Source organism: Bactrocera dorsalis, chromosome 2, assembly GCF_023373825.1.
Source record: "Bactrocera dorsalis isolate Fly_Bdor chromosome 2, ASM2337382v1, whole genome shotgun sequence".
Classification (NCBI taxonomy): Eukaryota; Metazoa; Arthropoda; class Insecta; order Diptera; family Tephritidae; genus Bactrocera; species Bactrocera dorsalis.
In genome coordinates, this window is record NC_064304.1 from 73227131 (window position 1) to 73252153 (window position 25023).

The following is a 25023-nucleotide window of genomic DNA, read 5'->3' on the forward strand; positions in this document are numbered from 1 at the left end:
CGTTTAGTTCGCCTGCTGAGTAGTGTATGTAGTGCTCGTCACGAAAATGGAAAAACGAAATCAAGAGCAACGCGTCGCGATAAAATTTTGCGCCAGAGGGGGCGAAACAGCTTCGGGAACGTACGCTAAAATTGTAAGAGTGTATGGTGATAGTGCTCTTAGTCGTGCCTAGGTGGTCTCAAGATTTTAATAGCTCGGCCGGCAATCCATCGGCCCCCGGCGATTTATTGTTCTTCAGACAGGTAAATGCTATTCAAACTTCTCCATGGTTGGGCAATGGAACGTCTGCTCCTTCGCCATCAATTGGAGAATCGTATTTACCTTCTGCTGGCGATTTGCTTTCACTGCCATTCAATAGGATGGAGAAGTTTTGCCTTCATTTCAATAATATCCGAAACCGTTTTTGTCTTATTTAAAAAAAACGTTTGTAGCGCTCTTATGAAAACCCCTTTATATCTGATCAATGTCAAACGTTAAACAATAAGCCGAAAATTTCGAAATTTCGACAGACTACAAACCGTTAAAATTGGTCAAAATCTGTGATGACCAAGTTTTGATCATAAGGGGGCACATACTAAAGACATTAGTCCTGCAAAGTTTTTTCCCGTAACATTAATTGCTTTTTAATTTATGTGCTGGAATCTGAACGAATTAAGTGGAATTTAAAACATTAGTATATGAGAAGTAAGCATGGTTGTAGTCCGATTGCGTTCATTTTCACAATGTGACTTAAGAATGTAAGTAGAATGCCACGCACTAAGTTTTGCTGAAATTGGTTAGTCGGGTCCTCAGATATGGGATTTTACCAAGAAGGGGCGGTGCCAGGCCTATCGTCCAATTTTTAAGCCCGCTCCCATAAAGCTCTCTCATACCATCTGGGTGGTAAAATGTAGTGTCTAAGGCGTATTTCTTCTTCTTTCTTTATTGGGGTAGACACCGCTTACGGGATTATAGCCGAGTTAACAACAGCGCGCCAGTCGTTTCTTCTTTTCGCTACGTGGCCCCAATTGAATATTTCAAGTGAAGCCAGGTCCTTCTCCACCTGGTCCTTTCAACGGAGTGGAGGATTTCCTATTTCTCTGATATCAATATCATTGGCATATGCCAGCAGAGGTCCTTACCGATACTGACAGAGCTTTTGATGTTGCTCAACGTCATTTTACACAGTCGTTTTAGTTTTGCGGGGATATCAAATTCCGACATCGATCTTTTCATGCTGTCGAAAGCAGCTTTGAAATCGACGAAGAGGTGGTGTGTGTCGATTCTTCTTTCACGGGTCTTTTCCAAGATTTGGCGCATGGTGAATATCTTGTTGGTTGTCGATTTACTAGGTCTAAAGTCACACTGATAAGGTTCAATCAGTTTGTTGACGGTGGGCTTGAAACTTTCACGCAATACGCTAGGTAGAACCTTATATGCGATGTTTAGGAGACTTATCCCACGGTAGTTGGAGTAAATTGTGGGGTCCCCCATTTTGTGGATTGGGCAGAGCACACTTAAATTCCAATCGTTGGGTATGCTTTCGTCCGACCATATTTTTCAAAGAAGCTGATGAATGCTCCTTAATAGTTGTTCGCCGCATTGTTTGAATAGCTCGGCCGGCATTAAAAGTCGGAAGTGTTGTCTCAGTAATGTACATTCACAGTGAAAGTAATTGAAGATGTTTGTAAACAAAATTTATTAAAAATATAATAAATTTTATATAAAATGCATTACAACTTTGTTCAGGAGTTTGAAAAGAAATCATTTTTTTGGCAATGAATAAGAAATTTTATTTATTACGTCAATATTATTTTACATGTTTACCATAAGAATTATAAATATTAACAGCTTGAAAAATTCGTTGTAGAAAAAAATGTCCTACAATGAAAAGACCTTCTACGGTATTGGATTAACTGCAGGCAACATGTGGCGAGGATCTATACATTCTTGATCAAGTGTGAACAACGACTTTATTATACACATATGGCACTATGACTGAAAAGCTATTCCCTCAGCCAAAACAACTGAAAATTGACTCTTCAATTGAAATTTGTTCATATCTTTCATATGTATGTATATTGCAAGGATTTGAGACATTTTTCAATTGGAAAAGTAAATTTTGAATTGAAATTTGTTCATATCTTTCATATGAATATTGAAAAGATTTGAGAACTTTTTCAGTTGGTGTCTAGGAACTTTCTAGAGGAAGAGGCTTTTTTGATCATGCTATCAAGCCGACAGAAGGTTCTTAGAATTTAATCTACAGAGTTGGTTTAAAAGATCAACGGAAATCAATTTACATAACTTGTGCAGTCACCCCATTAACCAAGCCCTCACACGTTATTGTATTTACCGTAATTACTGTAATTTGGAGGTGGAATTCAGTGTCAATTCCTAGAGCAGGCTCTGCGTTTCAGAAGTATTGAAAAGTTTAACATTCCATGAATGGCAATGAAATTATTTGTCTCTCCATTAGATCAAAATAAATTTATGGCATCATTGGGAACTTCCTCGGAATTAACCTCTATTATTATTAATCACATTCCATATGGTTTGATACAATAGCAAAAACCTCATCCTAATTTTGCCTCATTATTTTATTTAAATATTTGAGTAACCCCACAAAAAGAGAACCAACGAAGGAGTTGTGCGCATCATTGAGATTAAAAAATAAAATCCACCTATCTCCAACAGGTGAGAGAAAGAGAGTTGCTTCAAACTACCAAACTGTATGATCTTTATATCACCGAAGAACGTATCTGTTTTGAAATTTTGTTTTCATCTCGCATCAACAGAGGTAAACATACGGCGGCCGCCTTCGACATTTCATCAATTACTTTTAACCTTTAACTAATGACGTGGTAGTAAATTTTACACCTTGTGTTTTGATTTTCTCATAATCCTAAAAAAAGGGTTCTAAAATAAACAAATTTTTCAAAAGAATACAAAGAGTTTAAAATTTTCTTTCCAAATAAAGTAATTAGAATTAATTTAAATCAGTTTGATGAAATTTGTAAGTATTATAATAAAAAAATCTCTAATAAATTTTAACAATCAAAATGGTGTAAAATTTACTACTACCTCTAAATCTACGTTTCGAAATTTGGCCTCTTAAGTTAAAGGTTAAATATAGAACTCTGGCGTACAATAAATTAACTATGTCATTGCTAAGTGGCTTCAACTCTATATTCAACTATTTAACAGATAAAGAGAATATTGAGTAAAGTGTCAGAACCTAACCCGAATGCTGCTTTACCTGCAGGTAAAGCGCCAAAGGATGGAGTCATGTGTAGAAGTTCACGCAAGTGAGGAAAGTTCTCTGATCGCCATTCACTTGGGAGTGGCCAGAAACGATTCTTTTGCATATGACTCAAGCAGCTCACGACTTCCGGTCTTTGACCAAGTATCCTCTGGGTAGCCTAAAAACATCCGTTTGTAGGCGAGCTAACGTGAGAAGGCGAAACATCCCCTGCATAGGGTTGTGCGCTGGGTTTGGGACCCGCCACGTAAAAAAAAACACCCCCAATGAAAAGGAACAACAAGCCTCGGATGAGTGACCCCCCTTTTGATGACGACCATGGCAAACGAAATAAGGACTACGAATTGAGGGCATGCACCTGGAATGTCCGGTCCCTTAATTGGGAAGGTGCCGCTGCCCAGCTGGTTGATGTCCTCGTGAAAATAAAGGCTGACATCACCGCCGTCCAAGAAATGCGATGGACGGGACAAGGACAGAGACAAGTAGGTCCTTGTGACATTTACTACAGTGGCCATATAAAGGAGCGCAAGTTTGGTGTTGGATTCGTGGTGGGAGAGAGACTCCGTCGCCGAGTACTATCATTCACTGCGGTGAATGAACGTCTAGCCACAATCCGCATCAAAGCGAGGTTCTTCAACATATCGCTGATTTGCGCCCACGCCCCGACGGAAGAGAAGGACGATGTGACCAAAGATGCCTTTTATGAGTGCTTGGAGCGCACTTATGAGAGATGCCCCCGCCACGATGTCAAAATCGTGCTTGGCGACTTTAACGCCAGGGTGGGCAAAGAAGGAATCTTTGGCACTACGGTCGGTAAATTCAGCCTCCACGACGAAACATCCCCAAATGGGTTGAGGCTGATCGACTTCGCCGGGGCCCGAAATATGGCTATCTGTAGTACTAGATTCCAGCATAAGAAGATACATCAAGCTACCTGGCTGTCTCCGGATCGAAAAACCACCAACCAGATCGATCATGTTGTGATAGACGGAAGACACGTCTCCAGTGTTTTAGATGTGCGTGCGCTCCGAGGTCCTAACATCGACTCGGACCACTATATTATTGCAGCCAAAATCCGCACCCGCCTCTGTGCAGCAAAAAACGCACGCCAACAAACACAAGGAAGGTTCGACGTTGAGAAGCTGCAATCACAACAGACAGCCGAACGTTTTTCTACTCGGCTTGCACTCCTGCTCTCTGAGAGCACTCATCAACAATTCGGTATAAGGGAACTGTGGGACGGCATTTCAAACTCCTTACGTACAGCTGCAACCGAAACCATTGGTTTTCGGAAAGCGCAAAAGAACAGCTGGTATGACGAGGAGTGCCGTGTCGCAGCGGAGAGAAAACAGGCTGCCTACCTCGCAACGTTACGATCGACCACAACACGTGCGGGATGGGATAGATACCGAGAGTTGAAGAGGGAAGCGAGACGCATTTGCAGACAGAAGAAGAAAGAGGCCGAAATGCGTGAGTACGAACAGCTCGATAAGCTGGCCGACAGGGGTAATGCTCGAAAATTCTACGAAAAGATGCGGCGGCTTACAGAAGGTTTCAAGACCGGAGCATACTCTTGTAGAACCCCCAAAGGTGATCTAGTTACTGATGCCCAGAGCATACTTAAATTATGGAGGGAACACTTCTCCAGCCTGCTGAATGGCAGTGAAAGCACAACACCAGGAGAAGGCGAACCCGATTCCCCAATCGATGACGATGGAGCAGACGTTCCATTACCCGACCATGAAGAAGTTCGAATAGCAATCACCCGACTGAAGAACAACAAAGCGGCAGGGGCCGATGGATTGCCGGCCGAGCTATTCAAACACGGCGGCGAAGAACTGATAAGGAGCATGCATCAGCTTCTTTGTAAAATATGGTCGGACGAAAGCATGCCCAACGACTGGAATTTAAGTGTGCTATGCCCAATCCATAAAAAAGGAGACCCCATAATCTGCGCCAACTACCGTGGGATTAGCCTCCTCAACATCGCATATAAGGTTCTATCGAGCGTATTGTGTGAAAGATTAAAGCCCACCGTCAACAAGCTGATTGGACCTTATCAGTGTGGCTTCAGACCTGGTAAATCTACAACCGACCAGATATTCACCATGCGCCAAATCTTGGAAAAAACCCGTGAAAGGAGAATCGACACACACCACCTCTTCGTCGATTTCAAAGCTGCTTTCGACAGCACGAAAAGGAGCTGCCTTTATGCCGCGATGTCTGAATTTGGTATCCCCGCAAAACTGATACGGCTGTGTAAACTGACGGTGAGCGGCACCAAAAGCTCCGTCAGGATTGGGAAGAACCTCTCCGAGCCGTTCGATACCCAACGAGGTTTCAGACAAGGCGACTCCCTATCGTGCGACTTTTTCAATCTGCTGCTGGAGAAAATAGTTCGAGCTGCAGAACTTAATCGAGCAGGTACAATCTTCTATAAGAGTGTACAGCTGCTGGCGTATGCCGATGATATTGATATCATCGGTCTCAACACCCGCGCCGTTAGTTCTGCTTTCTCCAGACTGAACAAGGAAGCAACGCAAATGGGTCTGGCAGTGAACGAGGGCAAGACGAAATATCTCCTGTCATCAAACAAACAGTCGTCGCACTCGCGACTTGGCACTCACGTCACTGTTGACAGTCATAACTTTGAAGTTGTAGATAATTTCGTCTACTTAGGAACCAGCATTAACACCACCAACAATGTCAGCCTAGAAATCCAACGCAGGATTACTCTTGCCAACAGGTGCTACTTCGGACCGAGTAGGCAATTGAAAAGTAAAGTCCTCTCTCGACGAACAAAAACCAAACTCTATAAGACGCTCATAATTCCCGTCCTGCTATATGGTGCAGAGGCTTGGACGATGACAACAACCGATGAGTCGACATTGCGAGTTTTCGAGAGAAAAATTCTGCGAAAGATGTATGGTCCTTTGCGCGTTGGCCACGGCGAATATCGCATTCGATGGAACGATGAGCTGTACGAGATATACGGCGACATTGACATAGTTCAGCGAATTAAAAGACAGCGGCTACGCTGGCTAGGTCATGTTGTCCGGATGGATGAAAATACTCCAGCTCTGAGAGTATTCGACGCAGTACCCGCCGGGGGAAGCAGAGGAAGAGGAAGACCTCCACTCCGTTGGAAGGACTAAGAGGAGAAGGACCTGGCTTCGCTTGGAATATCCAATTGGCGCCACGTAGCGAAAAGAAGAAACGACTGGCGCGCGGTTGTTAACTCGGCTATAATCGCGTAAGCGGTGCCTACGCCAATTAAGAAGAAGAAAGCGCCAAATACACGACACGAACATTTGCGCGAACATTCCGCAATCTTGTTCGCAGCTTTGGCCATACACCATACGAACTTTTGGCCGAACATTAGTTCTCTTTCAGACAGCGATGAATACGGACAACAATTGTGCTGCAGCAATATTGCTCGATGTGGCAATTAAGCGTAGAAATTATTTATTTATTAATTATTATTATTAATTATTTTTTTTTATGACTGTATCCTTTGTGGCATCAGGATCTACTTCTTTTAGTTTTTCGATTAAAGTCGCATAATCATTATTTTTTTGTAATTCTGTTACAATAATCTTTGTTTTTTACTTGCCACAATGATGGCAAAGATTTATAAATTTCAATAAATTCACTTAGAAATTTTTTATTATCCATTTTACTTTTCCGCGCACGTCTGTTCCGTTCAGAAATTACTACGATTATGAGCTATTTCGCCATACACGCACGAACAGTTCGCGCAAATGTTCGCCAAAAATTAAAATGTTTTGATTTTTGGCGAACATTCGCGCGAACTGGCAAACACCACTATACACGACAGAAAAGTTCGCAGAAACATGACATAACGGGAATGTTCGCGCAAATGTTCGTGTCGTGTATTTGCCGCTTAAACAAAGAAGAACTTAAAAGGAAATTGGATTGTGCCCAAGTGTACAATTGTAACGATGGTTAAGGGCTTGATATAATATATTGCAGATATCAAACGACTTGTTGAACGATGGCTAAGGGCTTCATATTTTGCAGATGTAAAACGACTCTTTCCTACACCCGCACCGCCGTCAATGAACTAATAAAATGTGTCGTGCAGATTTTTTGCTCAATATCGAGACTTTGAACTAAGAAATTAATTTTTCAACTGGAATTAAAGAAGGTAATTTAATAAGTCGAATGTATCGAATATGTAGTACAATCAAGCATATAAAAATTCAACCCATCTGCTGGGTAGACATATTGTTCGCATGAAAGATGATGCTCCAGCGCAAAGCTCTTGGCATGGGCTCGCAAAGGATAGAGGCAAGTGGCTAAGTTTCAAGGTCTGCTTTTAAAGGAATCTTGCTGTTCATTCCGCCATATGAAGTAAAGCATTACCATTTCGCAGAAATACTTTACTCTGGTCACATCTCGGCTAAATCGAATATCGAATTAGATATGATTTGATACGTTTTTTAACAAACCAACATGCATGCCAACCCCACTTTCTGGTAAATTATCAGCTACCTTCTCTTACTCTACCAGTAAATGTAAAATCAGCTAAGTAAAAAGTTTCTAACTGATTGTTTAATTATGGCATAATTATATGATATTTAAAGAATATTCTGTGAAAGTTTCATTGAAAAATTTAAAAAAATGAGCCGGTGACAGAGAATCTTCGCAGACGTTCCAAAAAAAAATTGATTCGCGGTGAACCGCATAACTCATGACTGGATCATCTGAAATAAAAAAACCAAATTGATTTGACTACTTGATAAGTTTCCTCAGGTACGCTGTCGAGTTTTTTTTTAATGATTTTTCAATTTTTTACAACGCTCGGAACTCAAAATATCGATTTTTCATCAAAAAAATTAGAAATTTTGTAGTGTAAAAATAAGTCAAAATTAAACAAAAAAATTCGACAGCGTTACCTCACAATTTATCTAAGGAAAGATTGTGCAAAATTTCAAAAGGATCGGTTCAGTATATTTTGAGCTAAAGAGTTCACCAGCTTCGATAAAGTGAAGTGTGAGAAAAACACGTTTAAAGTTTCACAGCCGCTCACAATCAAATCGGAGGGCGGAGATTGTACATCTCCGTAAATTTTCAGAATAATCATTAGATATTGTACATTAATATAAAATAAAAAAACAAATGCAAAAAAAAACATACCTTACTACCCCCTTAAATACCGGCCACAAATAATTCAGTCGGACCTGAAGGAAGGTTTTAAAGTTACAGTTTTACCACTCGAAACCCTCCCTTAGGTCGGATGTATTTTTAAATATTTCTGCATTACTTACTTACGAGAGATGTCAGTGCAGCAATATATCGCTTCTTGTGCTGATATAAATTTGTGTCCTACACATATGTTTCAGTTTTTACTTATTTCTGAAATAACTTATAACTATAGTAAAACGTTTTTAATTTTGAAAAGATTTCCTTATGCCTTTATAAATTTTGAATTGTTTCTGTTAGAGGTAATAGAAATAGCATTTGCGTTGAAGGCATTGGTGTACTATATATGATATATACGACAAAACTGTAGCCCTCTTATTTTCCTAGTACAACACCGACTCCGGCTATGCTTTTATATACCGAATAGTTTTCTAAGTCGCTGACCGAACCATCTGTAGAAGCAAAAACAAATATTTTAACAAGGCGGTAATCAAAATATCTTGCAGAAGTAGCTGCACTTGACTTAGACGATACCTATCTTGGGTTGTTAAACTGTTGGCTTCTTTCTCCGAAATATCTTTAGAATCAACGTTTTGGAGCGAATTACATACTGGGATTCAGCAGCCGATAAAGTAATGAAAAAGTTTTGAAGTCCAAATAGGCGAATCATAGCAATTTCTTTTTCTCAGCTTCACAATGCACTTGGGAGGATTTAACACCCTTCAAAACTTTGTAATCATAGTGTTGAATTAAGTTTTGGACAAAGTTTTCGTTGAACAGATTTTGGGTCGTAATTTGGTTGCGATCTGAAAACTTTCGAAGGTAAGTAGAAGTATTATTCCTAGTTTGGAGCAATTCTAAATTTTTATAATTGCAAAACAACCTTGAAAACGAACACGTTTTCTTATGAAAACGGCGAATTTCAGAACGTACTATCTTACTTTTTGTTACAGACCATGTAAGCTTATATCCAACGTACATTGTTCTAATTCGGAATTATTATCTTTAATTATATCAATTGGTTTTTGCCCTTCACATGGCGTTGTAACTAAACGGTTATAGTACATGTTTTATAGAGGAATTCTTTCTAAAAGCGTCTCTTGACCGTCTGGATTTAACTCATGACATAAATGTGTTATAGGCATACGATTATCTGAAGGGTTACTGCCGGAAGTCTGTTCAGAATGAAGTGGTTGTACGAATCTGTTATCTTCAGCAAATGCAGCAAAAGGAACTTCTTCTTGGTTATTATATTCTGAAATCCAGTTCTCATTAATAAATGTTTTCAACAAAATATAGCATTAGTTTCTCTCCTTAATATAATTCGTTGGGACTGTTTTCAATTTACTTAATTTACGAATTATTTAAACGAAGTCGAACTTGACTTTGTCAAAGACGTCTTTGATTAAAGATTTCTTCCCTTTCACCCGTCCTACAAAGCTGTCAACATTTTGTTTTTCTATAATGTTGCTCCCTCAGTATTTTAGAATTTGTTCTTGCATGTTCTCTTTGTAATTGATAACCCATGGGCTCTAATTTTGTATACCTATGATTTCTTGCGTGAAGTTCTATATTTTCCCTTGTGTTCATACTTTTCTCTACAGAACGAATTTGAAGATATTGTCAACCAGTTATTTGTAGAATAGACTTTTGACTCTGTTCAACAGACCGTACCTTGATATTCCCGCACCGAGTTCTATGTCCTCTAGTATTTCTATTTTACTTCGTAGATCGAATTTGGGGATCTTGCCGCCTTGTTCTATTTCCAAAAATATGTACAACTTGTTCAACAGAACGTACCTTAGCCCTTTTTGCAACGATACCTATGACCTCGTTTTTTCTACTTTGCTCTTTACAGCGAATCTGGGTTTCTTGCTTTACATTGAACAGTATTTACAACAGATAGAACATCGGTATTTTCGAGCCGAGATCTACATATGCCTTTGTACATTTCTAATTTGTCTTTTAGAGCGAATTTAACGCCTTGTTCTACGTTGAACGTATTTATAAGTTGCTCAGCGGATGGAACCTCGATATTTCCACGCCGAGATCTTTATCCTCGAATATTACTTATATGTCTTCAGAGAGAACATGGGTACATAAACGTCTTGCTCAATGTTATTCGTTATTAAAATGTTCTTCAAAAGACATACCTAGTGATTTTCCCGCCTGAACCTATTTTGTCGAGAATTTCTAATGTGTTCTTCAAATCGAAATAGAGATTTCGCCAATTCCCACACTGTATCCAAATTCAACTATTACCGTCACATGATATACCTGTATGTACTCATAGTTTGTTCTTCTGAAGACTAGATATGTATGTAGGTATGTACTGTACAAACGTTCATAAAGAATAACTATACGTTTAAAAATAATATTAAATATTATATATTAACGTATCATAGACAAAAAATTCAGTGGATATGTCAATGCAAAAGTACGCACCACAAATTAATACAATACATATTTATATCCACAATTGTTAAAATTGATTTTTCTTAAAAAAATTACATAAAGTTATTTTTTATCACGTTTTTTCCAAACAAATTAAGTTAAGGAGGCCATCTCATGTGATGACCTATTTTTAGAAATTTCTAAGATTTTTTTCCTACGAACAATAAATATATAGAGCTTCAACTTCATTAACATGTATATTATTATTTAAAGTACATATATTTCGGCAGTATAGATATGAATTTTCAGCTAAAGATATTCTGAATAACATAAGTAACAGTACTTTGGGCGCCTCGCCTCGAAAAAATTGGTTCACACTTCCTAAACTCTTCCGGCTGATTTACGTATTTGAAATAAAAAGAATTTGCGGCGTTTTATTCTGTAAGCTAACTGCCCGAAATGACCAATAACAAATGAATATACCATAAGTTGGACTTTAGGTAGACATTTAAAAAAAGTTTTTAATTATCCTGTTTTTTGTTTTTTCCTATAAAAAATTGAAAATTTGAATTTTGGGAATTTTTGACTTATGTTACTTTATTCCATGCGTTTATATGTGCTGAGTGTCCTTTTAAAATTTCAAGGTTTTTAAGATACGATGGAGGAAAGTTTGAAAACACAGATTTGAAAAATAAAAACGTTTAAGGTTTCAAAGCCGCCACTCAGCGCTCCACTCAGTTCTATCTTCAAACTGCTATATATTTAAAGCGACGTAGAATTAAAGAAAAAAACATGTTTCTACCGTATTGTAGACATGTTAAAAATTCAGTTTATGAAAAAAAGAGAATCGATCTTTGAGTCCATCAAATGGAATTACCCTCTTAACCTTTATTATTCTTGCCAATTGCAAGAATCAACGCCAGAGAAATGCCTTTAGATGTAAAAAGTCAACCAGAGGATCGGAATCTAATCAGTTTTATTTATACTCGTACTTAGTTTTATTTATACTTATACGCCCCTTTGACGTTTCTTCAAAACCAATGCAATGGTTTTGTTAAAAGCAACCAAAAGTGCGATAACTCACTAAATAAATGCGCCAAAACATTAAATTTAATATCCAAGAAAGGAGGCGTCGCACCGTCGTCTTTTAGATAAAACACTGTACCTCAGGGACTACCTTTAAGCAATTACAACCAAATGTGTATAGAAGCATGAATATAAAAAATTTTGTTACCAAAAGACAAAATTATATATACTCTGTTACAAAATTATAATACCGATCAAATTAAGTATAACAGGTAAGTATTTTGAAGAAAGTTTTTGCCATGAAACTTTTGTACTGACAAGTGTAATCTTAGAAAATATTTGAATATCAAAAACATACACCTTTAAAAATTAGGAAAGAAAATGCATAAAGTACGCGTTTCAAAATTATAAGACTGCTAGAGGTTTGCTTTTGTTCTGCAGACTGTTATGAAATTTTTTAGCTTAAGTACCTTTGCATCAATGGCAATGGCGTATTTAGATGGGGGAAATGGGGAAAAATTCCGCCAGAAAGGCTAAAAATATAAAAGTAACAGAAATATAATCTCGAAATTTGCCATTTCAATTCAGAAACAAAATTAAAGACTATTCCCATTTTCGAATATAATAAATTATGCCCCTGAAGTTACAAACTACATCACCGTATGTACTAAATATTAAATTGTTAAAAAATTCAATCACATCCATAACTAAAAGTGCTAAATTTGAAGCGACGCGGGTGGATAGAGAACTTGAAAAAGATGCTGTATTCAGCATCATCTATAATATGTTTGATTGATACATTTTCCGCAGTTTATCCTCCAAGTTTTCCAACATAGAAGAATCTTCTTCTTCTTCTTAATTGGCGTAGAAACCGCTTACGCGATTATAGCCGAGTTAACAACAGCGCGCCAGTCGTTCCTTCTTTTCGCTACATGGCGCCAATTGGATATTCCAAGCGAAGCCAGGTCCTTCTCCACTTAGTACTTCCAGCGGAGTGGAGGTCTTCCTCTTCCTTTGCTTCCTTCGGCGGGTAGTGCGTCGAATACTTTCAGAGCTGGAGTATCATCGTCCATCCGGACAACATGACCTAGCCAGCGTAGCCGCTGTCTTTTAATTCGGTGCACTATGTCAATGTCGTCGTAGATTTCGTACAGCTCATCGTTCCATCGAATGCGATATTCGCCGTGGCCAACGAGCAAAGGACCATAAATCTTTCGCAGAACTTTGGTCTCGAAAACTCGCAACGTCGCCTCATCCGTTGTTGACATCGTTCAACCCTCTGCACCATATACCAGGACGGGAATTATGAGCGACTTATAGAGTCATATAGAGTTTTGTTTTTGTTCGTCACGAGAGGACCTCGCTTCTCAATTGCCTACTCAGTCCGAAGTAGCACCTGTTGGCAAGAGTTATCCTGCGTTGGATTTCCAGGCTGACATTGTTGGTGGCGTTTACACTGGTTCCCAAATATACGAAACTATCTACACCTTCAAAGGCATGACTGTCAACAGTGACGTGAGTGCTAAGTCGCGAGTGCGACGACTGTTTGTTTGATGACAGAAGACATTTCGTCTTGCTGTCGTTCACTGCCAGACCCATCTGATTTGCTTCCTTGTTCAGTCTGGAGAAAGCAGAACTAACTGCACGGGTGTTGAGGCTTTGTCTGAAACCTCGTTTGGTATCGAACGGATCGGAGAGGTCCTTGCCGATCCTGATGGAGCTTTTAGTGTTGCTCAACGTTAATTTACATGGCTGTATTAGTTTTGCGGGGATACCAAATTCTGACATCGCGGCATAGAGGCAAGTCATTTTCGTGCTGTCGAAAGCAGCTTTGAATTTGAGGAAGAGTTGGTGATTGCCGATTCTCTTTTCACGGGTATTTTCCAGTATTTGGCGCATGGTAAATATCTGGTCAGTTGTTGATTTGCCAGGTGTAAAGCCAAACTGATAAGGTCCAATCGGTCTTTAATCTTTCACACAATACGTTCGATTGAACCTTATATGCGATGTTTAGGAGACTTATCCCACGGTAGTTGGAGTAAATTGTGGGGTCCCCCATTTTGTGGATTGGGCAGAGCACATTCAATTTCCAATCGTTAGGCATGCTTTCGTCCGACCATGTTTTACAAAGAAGCTGATGCATGCTCCTTGTCCGTTCTTCGCCGCGTGTTTGAATAGCTCGGCCGGCAATCCATCGGCCCTCGCAGCTTTGTTGTTCTTCGGACGGTTATTTGCTAATCGAACTTCTTCATGGTTGGGCAATGGAACGTCTGCTCCATCGTCATCGATTGGGTAAATGTGGTCGCCTTCTCCTTATCAAGCTCTTCGTAGTCATGCATTTCGGTCTCTTTCTTTTTCTGTCTGCAAATGTGTCTCGCTTCCCTCTTCAACTCTCGGTATCTATCCCATCCCGCACGTGTTGTGGTCAATCGTAACGTTGCGAGGTAAACCGCCTGTTTTTTTTCCGCTGCGATACGGCACTCTTCGTCGTACCAGCTGTTCTTTTGCATTTTCCGAAAACCAATGGTTTCGGTAGCAGTTGTGTGTAAGGAGCTTGCAATGCCATCCCGCAGTTCCCTTACACCAAGTTGTTGACAAGAGCTCTCAGAGAGCAGGAGTGTAAGCCGAGTAGAAAACCGTTCGGCTGTCTGTTGTGATTGCAGCTTCTCGACATGGAACCTTCCTTGTGTTTGCTGACGTGCGCTGCGTAGAGGCGGGTGCGAATCATGGCTGTAACAAGATAGTGGTCCGAGTCGATGTTAGGGCCTTGGAGCGCACGAGTTAAGGGACGTATTTCTTATAATAGTAACAAACAACAAAACAATCTTTTGTTTCAGTAAATAGAATGCATTAAAACAACGTTGAGTTGGAACAATTGAAATGCACTATCTCTACAACACACAATCCTAAACAAAAAAGTATCAAAACAACATTGAGTTTGAATACCACAAAAACCTTATCTTAAAAAAAAAACAAATGTATCTAAGCAAACAATATATATGTAAACAAACCTAAACAAATAATATAATATGTATCTAAACAAACTAACAACTAGTAATAAGTAAATATACTAGTTAGTATAAATAGAAGTAAGAATCATGTAATAAGTTAGTCTTAAGAGTATAAATAAAGAGAACACATTTCGGAGCAGCTCAAAATATATTCTTTTGACTCATCTTTACTCAATGTAAAAATTAACTCACGCACATCGAATATACTGGAGACGTGTCTTCCGTCCAGTGGCGGATTAACGTATAAGCACTACAAGCACGTGCTTGGGGCCTCTGTTCTCCAGGGGCCTCCGTCCTCTGCTGGCATTTCATTTTATACCTACATTTTATCGAGGTTCATCCACAATAAATATGTCCGAAATCACAAGGCGCGAGCAGTCCGGGAGTGACCCTTCATACACCCCCGCAGGACCCTGACCCCTGCACGCCCCGGCCGCACGTCGCGTCGCGCCGCCGCGAGACCGAGTGTGTGAGTTGTCTTTGCATTGCAAATGATAGCGCCCATACCAGAGAACTGCAAAAATTACTATTATGTTGATTTACTCATACGCGAACTTTTTCATTCAACTCAACTCACTGAAAAAACACTGATAAGTAAATATCAACTCATTTTGCCGTACATATCATTCCGAGCATCTTGAGTCTTTGGTTCAAAATTTCAACCCCATGCGTTCCACGAACTGCAGCTTGTTGTTGTAGCTTGTTTTTGTTGTCGTTCTTCTCACATTTCATCTGTGCAGAAAAAGTGCCATTTGCTGCGAGCATGAGCAAAATCATACGAGTTGATTTTTGCGAGTTTAGTGTTGTTCTTGTTCAAAACAATGATTGTTGAACCGTATTAGCAAGCGTCCGAAATCATTATATTGAACACGAGCCGAACAAACTCGGAGTGAAACAAAAAATTGCACGCACCCGAGTGAATTTAAAAGAAACCACGAAACTGGCCCATACGCATTACCGCACGTACTTACCTACTTTATTTACGGAGTGACTTTGATTGAAACTACGTTTTATAGAGTGGTGCAGTGAATATTTTCATATTGAATTCATTTTCCAACATGAATGTTATTGATTGAGAATTAAATGTCTTTTCGTTATCGAAAACTATAGCCTTCGGAACTCCAAAGTAAAATATTATTTCTCTTAAGGGTTTTTTATACTGTCTATGCTTTTCCCGTCTATTTTCTTTATAATGGCTAATTTGGAAAACTTGTCAATAGAAGTCAGTACTTTATGTTTGTCAGTTGAGAAAAAATCTATATGAATAGTATGGCCTGGATATTCTGGTAAGGGTGTAGCTCCCAATTTTGCATTGTTTGGGTGAAGATCATATTTATTTTCTACAAACCTTGCATCATTTTGTGATTTTTTTTCTCGACATAGCGGGGAAATAATATTTTTCCAAAATATTTTCTTATTTTCTTTTTAATTTCGGTGAGCACGATTATGTTCCTCGATTACTATTTTATCTTGGGCCTCGGTATTAGTAATATCTTCGACTACTATTTGTGTGAAACGAATTTTGCAATTTGCAAAATGTAGAGGGTAGATTGATTTTTAGCATAATGGGTTCTGTTGTTTTTATACCATTGATTACAGATGGATTAAGATATTTACTTAAAAGCGATTTTAGCGATTCTTCATTGTAGGTGGTTTCGGTTATTAGGTGCCTATGGTACGTAGGGAAAACTATTTCGAATTTGTATGAATGTTTGGAATCTTCTGATATGAAAATTTGGTTTTTGAAGACGTTAATGGGTATTTCTACTGAAAAAATTAAATTTCGGAAGAGCTGTCACTACTGTGGACAGTCATTGAATTTAAATTAGCGATTGGTGGTCGTGAGAGTAGGTCTGCGACGATGTTTGCGCTGCCTGGTTTTTAAATGATTATATTATATTCTTGCAATTGTGCCTTCCATCTTTTCATTTTTGCATTTGTATTTTTGTTGCTGAGAGCAAAGGTCAATGGTTGGTGATCAGTGTAAATCTTAACCTTTTTTGATCCGTACAGGAAGTATTTCAGGGACTGTAGGGCCCAAATTATTGCCAACATTTCTTTTCATTGGAGGCAAAAGTTTCATCTGCTCTGCTTAGAGTTCTTGACAGAAAGGATATTGCTCCTAGGATACGGCTCCTAAAGCATAATTTGAAGCATCCGTGGTAAGCTCAAAAGCTTTTTCGAAATCTGGATAGTGAAGTATAACATCTTGTGATGTCAAGCAATTTTTCAGGTCTTTGAAAGCTTCTACTTGTTTTGCTGTTAAATTTAAAAGTGTCTTCTTTGACTGATTTTTGGAAACTCTTTCCAGCTCTCCTCTCAGTATTTCAGTCAGGGGTTTTGCAATTTGTGCATACGCAAGTCATGGACAGTTTTGGGACGTGGAAAACTTATTATAGCTTCTATCTTTTTTTGTGTAGTACGAATTCCATGTTGGCCAACTATTATACCGAGGAATTCGATTTCCTTTTTGATAAATTCACATTTATCGAACTGTACCTTTAAATGCGCTTTTTCGAGAGTGTCAAATATAATTTTAAGACTTCTAAAATGATCTTCTTTACTTTTGCTAAAGATAATTATGTCGTCGACATAAACGTAGCACCGAACGCCGATGTGTTTTCGTAGCACATCATCCAAAGTGCGTTGGAAAATGGCTGGCGCATTTCTTAAGCCAAATGGAAGTCGAGTAAATTCGAATTTCCCATTGGCAATGGAGAAAGCGGTCTTCTCAATATCTGCTGTGAGCAATCTGATGGAATCCACTCTTAAAGTCAATTGTAGAAAAATATTTATTTGATCCTAGATTAGTTAGAATAGTGGTAATATCTGGAATGGGATATTTATCTGCGATGGTATCCTCGTTCAATTTACGATAGTCGATTACTATACGGAATTTTTTCAATCCTGAGGCGTCTTCTTTCTTCGATACGACCCATACCGGAGAATTGTACGGAGATTTCGATGGTCGAATAATGCCATCTTTAAGTAATTCCTCAATTTGTTTGTCTATTTCTTTTTTTAAAGACATTGGATACGGGTAAGTTTTGGAATATATTAGCCTATCGCTTTTAGTCCTAATTTCGGCTCTAACGTTCGTGACATATGTTAATTTTTTATCTAGTTCAGCAAATAGTTTTGGGCAAGAGTTAAAGAGTTGTTTTAATTTTTCGTTATCTTCGGGAATCAAATGATTTAGCCTTAATGTAGTGTGCGCAATAGAATTAATTGCTAACTGGTGGATAGAGTGTTCGTATTTATTGAGTAATGTAAAATAGTTGTCCTTAGTAAAAAAATTACTGCGTTTAAACTTTTCATTGTATCGTTACCTACTATGGCATCAAAGGTTCTTAACTTGGGCAAAATGTGAAATTTTAATTTACCTATTTCATCATCCGAAAACACTGATATTAGCGTGATGAGTAATTTTGGCGGGTCCCCCAACAGAATTTGCAATGAAGTGTTTATTCGGAATGGAGTTCCTAATATAAGTTGGACTAATATAATTTTTGTTCGATCCGGTATCTAATAAAAATTTTAGTTCATTGCCATTTTTCATTTTGAAACGTTAGTATGGCAATGAGGAGCTTAGTCTAAAAAATTGATATTGTCACTAAGGTTTGCTTCGATCACTTCTTGTTCTTCGTTGTATTCGGGTTTGTAGTCATGCGAGGACTCCTTCAGGATATTCTAATATTTCGTGGTCGTATTCTATTGCGTCAGTTTCTGTAACTTCTGTATTGTAGATTCGTTGCATTTTATTAGGAGTCTGTATTATCTGTGATGGTGGTCTCTTGCTAGCTTGATTATTACTAGCCTGCGCTAGTTCATTACTAAATGGCTGTGGTGTGTTACTGAATGTTTGCTGCTTATTATTAAATGTTTGTTTTTGTTGATACTGAGGCCTATTCTGATAATTTATTTGCTTCGTTTGAAGAGAGAGATCAACTTTCATTGGTGTAGGAGGTTTTGGAGGAAGAGGTGGTCTAAAGTTTGGTTGCACTGTGACGTAGTGTCGGTTTTGTCCATACTGATGATACGAACTTTGTCTAGGGGATTGGTTGTGAACATTTGTAAGTTCTGGGTAAAAGGGTCTAACTTGGGGTTTGAATGAGTATGACATTGGTTGATTGTGGTTAATAGGTTTGGTATTGGTCGGCAAGCGACTGATACTATTTGCATGGTTCGTCCTGTAATTCATGTTGCCTAATTTGAGACACATGTGGAGAGCCTGTGGTAAACTGGTTGGTTCCTTTACACTTAACAGACTGGGTAAGGCACCATTCAGACCTCTTATAAACGTGTCAAGTGCCTTTTCTCTATATGTTGTTGTCATGGCATATAAAGCTTATTCACCTAACTCAAGCCAATAATTGTTGGTAAAATTCTTCAACAGTGCTACCCCGTTGAGCAAGTGTTGTCATTTGATATTCCAACGTGCTAACGTGTCGCTTGTCTGAGTAATGTAGCATCAGACATTTCTTTATCTTACCCCAATTTAATAGGGTGCGGTAAGACTCAAGGGCTGTGTCAGCTTCGCCAACTATCTTGGGTCTTATTGTATGCAGGATAGCAAAATATTTTGCGGTGTTCTTATTCTGTCCGTACATTAATAATATTCTATCTACCGATTTCCGCCATGAACTGAATTCTCCGTTTTTACCCGAAAATTCTCTTAAATATTTTACCACATCCGGAACTCTTTCGGATGCGTCCACGTTAACGCTAAAATCTACAGGATGTTCAACTTCTTCTTCGGTTTGTGGGTGTAGTATGGCCGAAACTGCTTCCGATATGGAAGGGATGTTAGGAGGGGAAACGTTAGTGCTGAATGAGTGCAGATTTAATCTCGAAATTTCGATGCTATTTGTTCTGCCTGACTCATTTTTAATTCACTATCTTTTTTTACGTTTGAAGGATGAAAAATATGAACCTTTTCTTAACAATTTATTAATATTATTTCTTCTAAAGTTTATCGCTTGTTTACGGATATAAAAATATTATATTTCTAATAATTTTTTCTTATTTTATCTATTTAGTAAAAAATCATTTTATTGATCAATAGCTTACATTAATCCTAGCCGCTGCATTATGTCCTTAAATTGCTGAGGTTGATTTCTGGCTAACAATGCTGTTGAGGCTGATAAGTAGTAAATTTGTTGTCAACACTGGATCGATGAATGTTGATTGGTGGTTAACAACACTGCTGGGGCTGATAGTAGTAAATGGTTTGATGATGTTGTTGTTTATTCGTTATTCTTTAGTTTTATATTTTGATTTTTTTTTTAGCCTTATTTGCTTTTGGCACTTATTTGTCGATTTCTTTAGCATGGTTTGGTAATCTATTTAAATTGATAGTCCGACATTTGCAGTCTTAGAAATATTTTATTATTCTTTTATTTTTATTTTATGATCTAATTTCATTGTATTTTATTTGTTGCTTATTTATTTAAAAAAAAAATTTCACACGATTTTGATGTAGAATTTTAATTTTTTTTTAATTCTTGTTATTTTCCACTTTAAACTTTTAAAGTCCGTACGGACCGTCCTTTTCGTAAACAAGGATTATGTTATTACTAAGGGGCCAACTACCAGAAGTTTTTAATTGGAAACGCGAATTTATTCGTTAATTCAAAATTGTTCACTGGTTTACATTCGCGATTTTAAACTAACTTTCGCGGTCACTGCTCGGGCGCCACATAAAATAAAACAATGAGTTTTTACTTGGCAGCACTATGTGCTTATGTTGAGCTTTATTACAAAACTGAAAACTTAATTCTATTGTCGGTTGTTATGAAGCTAAGCCTATAAGTGCCTAGTCATCAAAATTGGGAGAGCGGATGCGCGTGTAGCGCATTCCATTAAGCTAAAAGTGCAATAGGAGTCTCAAATGTAAGTTGACTCCAAATTATGCAGACATTGTTGTCAGCGAATTTATGTTGTGTTAACTTATATCAATAGAGAGGGGAGGGATGCCGGAAAAAGAGAAAGGGAATTTCAAGGTCACAGGCTTGCCACAAGCAGTCTCATTACTTAATTGTCAAACCTCGTATATATTAATAAAATTTAGTACACATATTCGTCAAATATATTCATTCAATTAAAACTCCGACACTCGAAAATACTAAAAACAACTGGATTTGAACAGTCGTCTAAATTTGATATTTCTGCAGCAAGTAAAGGATAATAGAAATTCATAATTAGCAAAATCTGATTATGACTTCTTAAATTCAGCAAAATATTTTTAAAATACCGATTCCTCCGATTTTTAATTTTGATCTGTAATTAAAGTTTAAAATTATTTTATTCAACTTTAAATTACCTAATACTCCAATAATAACCGCTCTTAAATTGTCCAAGTGTTGTCTGGAATATTTAAGTTTTGAAGGCACTATTTGCTTGTAGTTTGATATCCAAGTAATGCCTGCACTGTAAAATATAAATTTGTTATTAATGAAAAAATCTAAATAATGCATCCTTATATATCCAAATAAATAATGGCATCAACAGCTGTTCTAATAAATTTACGTAATTAACACATTATGAAATATTTTGTGAAAAGCGATCTTAGCAAAATCTTATATTATAAATCTATTTTTAATGAAAATGTAATATCATATTAAATTAAATGATCGGCCTTTTCAAGCTTACATCTTATTATTAACGAAACCTATTGGTTATAATTTAGTTTAGTTGTATGTCGCATAAAAGTTTCAAGATTACTATTTACATACATAGAAATGGGTATATCGAATTCCGAGATTCTTACCTAATTTAAGCTTAAATGACTGCACTATAGTGCCTAAAGTATAGATCTATCAAAATTAAAAACATTTATTTGAAATATTCCCACATATTAGACAGGGCTCCAACTGAATTTGCTATGGGATTTGTCACCTAGGAGATCATTTTCTGAACATCATCCATGTAATATATTCCTTAAACCATATATTTTTCCTAAACATACTGGTATAAATTTTAGTTCCACTTCAGGGTTACTTATTATACGTCCTTAAATGGCAGTATAAAGATTTTCTAACCGATTTTCATTTATAAAAGACTATTTTGAACAACTCACCACAGATTTGGGCTTACGAGTATTTTGTAATCTAGTGGTAACATCTAAAAATTGTTCCCTTAAGATCTACCTAAGCTTTTGAATTCTAAAAGACGTTTGATTTTGCAAGCGATAACTTGAATAAAAACAAGATCTATCTTGATTTAACATAATGTTGTTAGGCGGGAAACTATATTGAAAATTACTAAAAACATTTTAACTTGTTAAAGAAAAATTACAGAAACATTTCAACCAATTTCATCCGTGTTTGGTATATAATATTATTTTCCCAATTTTATGTTAAAATCTCGTCTCTGTAAATGGTCGAAAGCGGACTTCCCATTCCTTGCCTCCAGATAACTGACATGAGGATAGCTGAATTTACTGTACATACTTTATTAATGCAACCATTTCAGACTTTTACTTAGCCCGAATATGCCAAATAATGTTCTCTTTCCAGCTAACTTAATATAAACTGTGGTTACTCGATATGTGTGACACTTTAAAGAAATTAGGTGAACATCTTCATATATTATAAATAACTCAAGATTTAAAATTTTCGCCATTTATGTAGTAATATTTAAATAATATTGACGCCCGTAGTTTGAAAATTTCATAAAAAATATGATTGGAATAGTGTGTTTATCTCGTCAACTTTGAAATTGCGACAAATTTAAGTCCTGTGTTCATTTTGGGACACCATATAAGTAGTTTATTATTATTTATTGGTCTTGTAGGATATTTACTTTTGCAATTCATGAACGTTTTCCGACTGTTGTGCGTCTCGTAGTTAGTTTGGAGAATGGCCAAAGAGTGTATTTCAACCCAGAGAATACAGTATAGCCAGTGGAAACATCGCCAGCAACAAAATTAACATTGACGAGTTTTTTCTCAACATTCGTCAGTGATGCGTTTGTGAGAACATTGCTCAATTCGAAAAGAAAGCAAGGCCAACCAGTAGATTGACATTCAGGTGTCTTATCATCTAATGCATTAGGACGAATTTACACAATCCACCCGAAAAACAACGATTGTTTTTACCTTCGGCTGCTATTGATTAATACACGCGGTTCAACTTTATTTGAGTCATTGCTTACTGTGAATGGTTCGATGTGTGCAAGTTGTGGAGAAGTAAGCCAGCAATTACAAATGCTGGAACACGTTAATCACTGGGATGAAAATGAAGTTCGCATACTTTTCGATATAAACATCGACATTGTCAAAGACATTTTACATCGTCTTCGCTAAAAATTGGAAATGGTACAATTTCGGTTGATACTTCCGGTGGTTCGATATCAATTCCATCTTCCCTTTATCAATTCACGAAGGATGAACTCATCACAAATGTTCGGACATTGACCAAATTATCATAACTACGATTCCTTAAGTGCACGCACAATGTTAGCTGCCAAAAATACCGATGTTGTTGAGGTATAAATTTGGAAATGCTATGTTTTTCACACGGCTGTAGCGTACTCACGAGTCGGAAAACCATCTTTTCTGTACACCGGAACAGAAACCAAAAAATGTTGTTTATAAAGCTGCGTTACATTAAAAAAAAAATGAAATGATAAATTTAACTTTCTTTTCATTTCAAACTATATAATTTCACGCAGGACAACGGCTGCGGGGTCAGCTAGTAATGAATATAAAGATTTGTAATAGTTGGATTTTAGGTTTGAAACTAAGAGAGTCAATGACTTATAGTATAAAGTAATAAGAAATGAACTACAATTTTAATACACTTATTCTTTGAGTTGAATAACGACTTTTTAATTGGTTAGAAATATCGATGTAAAACTTTCCAACACCTGAAAATATTTCCCCGCCTTTACATAGTGGCAGATTCAGAAGAGGAAAATGGGGGGTTTTAAATGTTTGATTGTTTCAGGTTAACCTCATACTCCTTTTTGCCAATTTCACTTCTGCTAAACTTGCGTAGGGAAGATTTTATGACGTTTTTGGATGCATTTGTTGAGCTGTCGAAAAATCATGCTGTAGAAGACAGTCCGATGACTCCGAAGTAGAAGATGAAACTTTGTCTCCTATGACTGTTAGCGAATACACACAAACTGACAAAGAGTTATCTCTCAAAGCAGTTCACCTGAGACGAATCGTTCTTGTAGAAATGAAAAAATGAATCTTACTACCGAAACAGATGCGTGTGCTGTTATGCTGTCAGATATCAGATCAGTCAACGAAATAAGAAAAGAAGCAACAGAACAGCAGTATTTCCAAATCTGTTAAGATACGATTAATCGAAATGGTATGCAATGCTATAAGGAAACAGCGGGAAAAGCAACGATACTCATCGCAGCCGTGTTCAAATTTCAATTTATGTATAACTAGTAATTTTTGTCCATGTTATATTCTATCTCTAACTCATTCACTCAGCGGGATTTTTCAGAAAGAGTCGATCGATCAAATATTTATGACAGAAACACTGCTTGTAACATTCCTAAATCGAAGATAAAACGCTAGGAACATTTTCGATTAATTTATTAAAACACGATAAAAATGGCGGCAGAACTGAAAGTTTACGAAGAAAACTCAAGAATCTACGGCCGACAAACAAAATGCGAAAATCTTTGCGTAAGAACTTGCGAAGAATACTACAGGGTCTCAGTGTACATTCCTCTGTTGGATACAATCGGCAAAGATGTGAAGACGCGCTTTTCCAGAGAGTATTTTAACTGATTTTGTTTCTTCCAGAAAAAGTATGTGCTTTGAAAACCAAGGAAATGGAAAATCTAATTGACTGCTTATAGATATAATAGATTCAAAGGCCTTGATCACTGAAAGTGCCTTGAGGGGCAGAAAGTCAAAAGATAACAGATTACTACATTGGAAACGTTGAAGAACTGCGATGTTGAATAATACGCCATGACTCGTAGATTCCTTCGCTTATTCTGTATACTATCTGTGGCGAATACGAGCTCTGACCGCTCTTTTTCAACACTTCGCAACATAAAAACGTGGTTGAGGATGCACATGCTTCAAGATAGATTGATCGGTTTGGCGTTGCTGCACAAGCATTCTGATATTGAAATCACTGTAGAAGAAGTTATCGAAAGATTCTCACATCGTTTTGCTTTGTGAAATTTTTCTATTCAAACGAACTGACTATA

The 25023-nt window shown here is 37.5% G+C and overlaps 1 protein-coding gene across 2 annotated transcripts in view; it reads right to left on the bottom strand.

Annotated features, from left to right (window-relative positions):
* Nucleotides 1–25023, bottom strand: part of LOC115065857 (uncharacterized) — a 150471-nt gene that overhangs the window by 2233 nt on the left and 123215 nt on the right. For both annotated transcript variants that reach the window (XM_049450169.1, XM_049450168.1), the window contains one exon: nt 21161–21267. In XM_049450169.1, coding sequence (XP_049306126.1) covers nt 21161–21267 — 107 coding nt within the window. The remainder of the gene's footprint in view (nt 1–21160; nt 21268–25023) is intronic.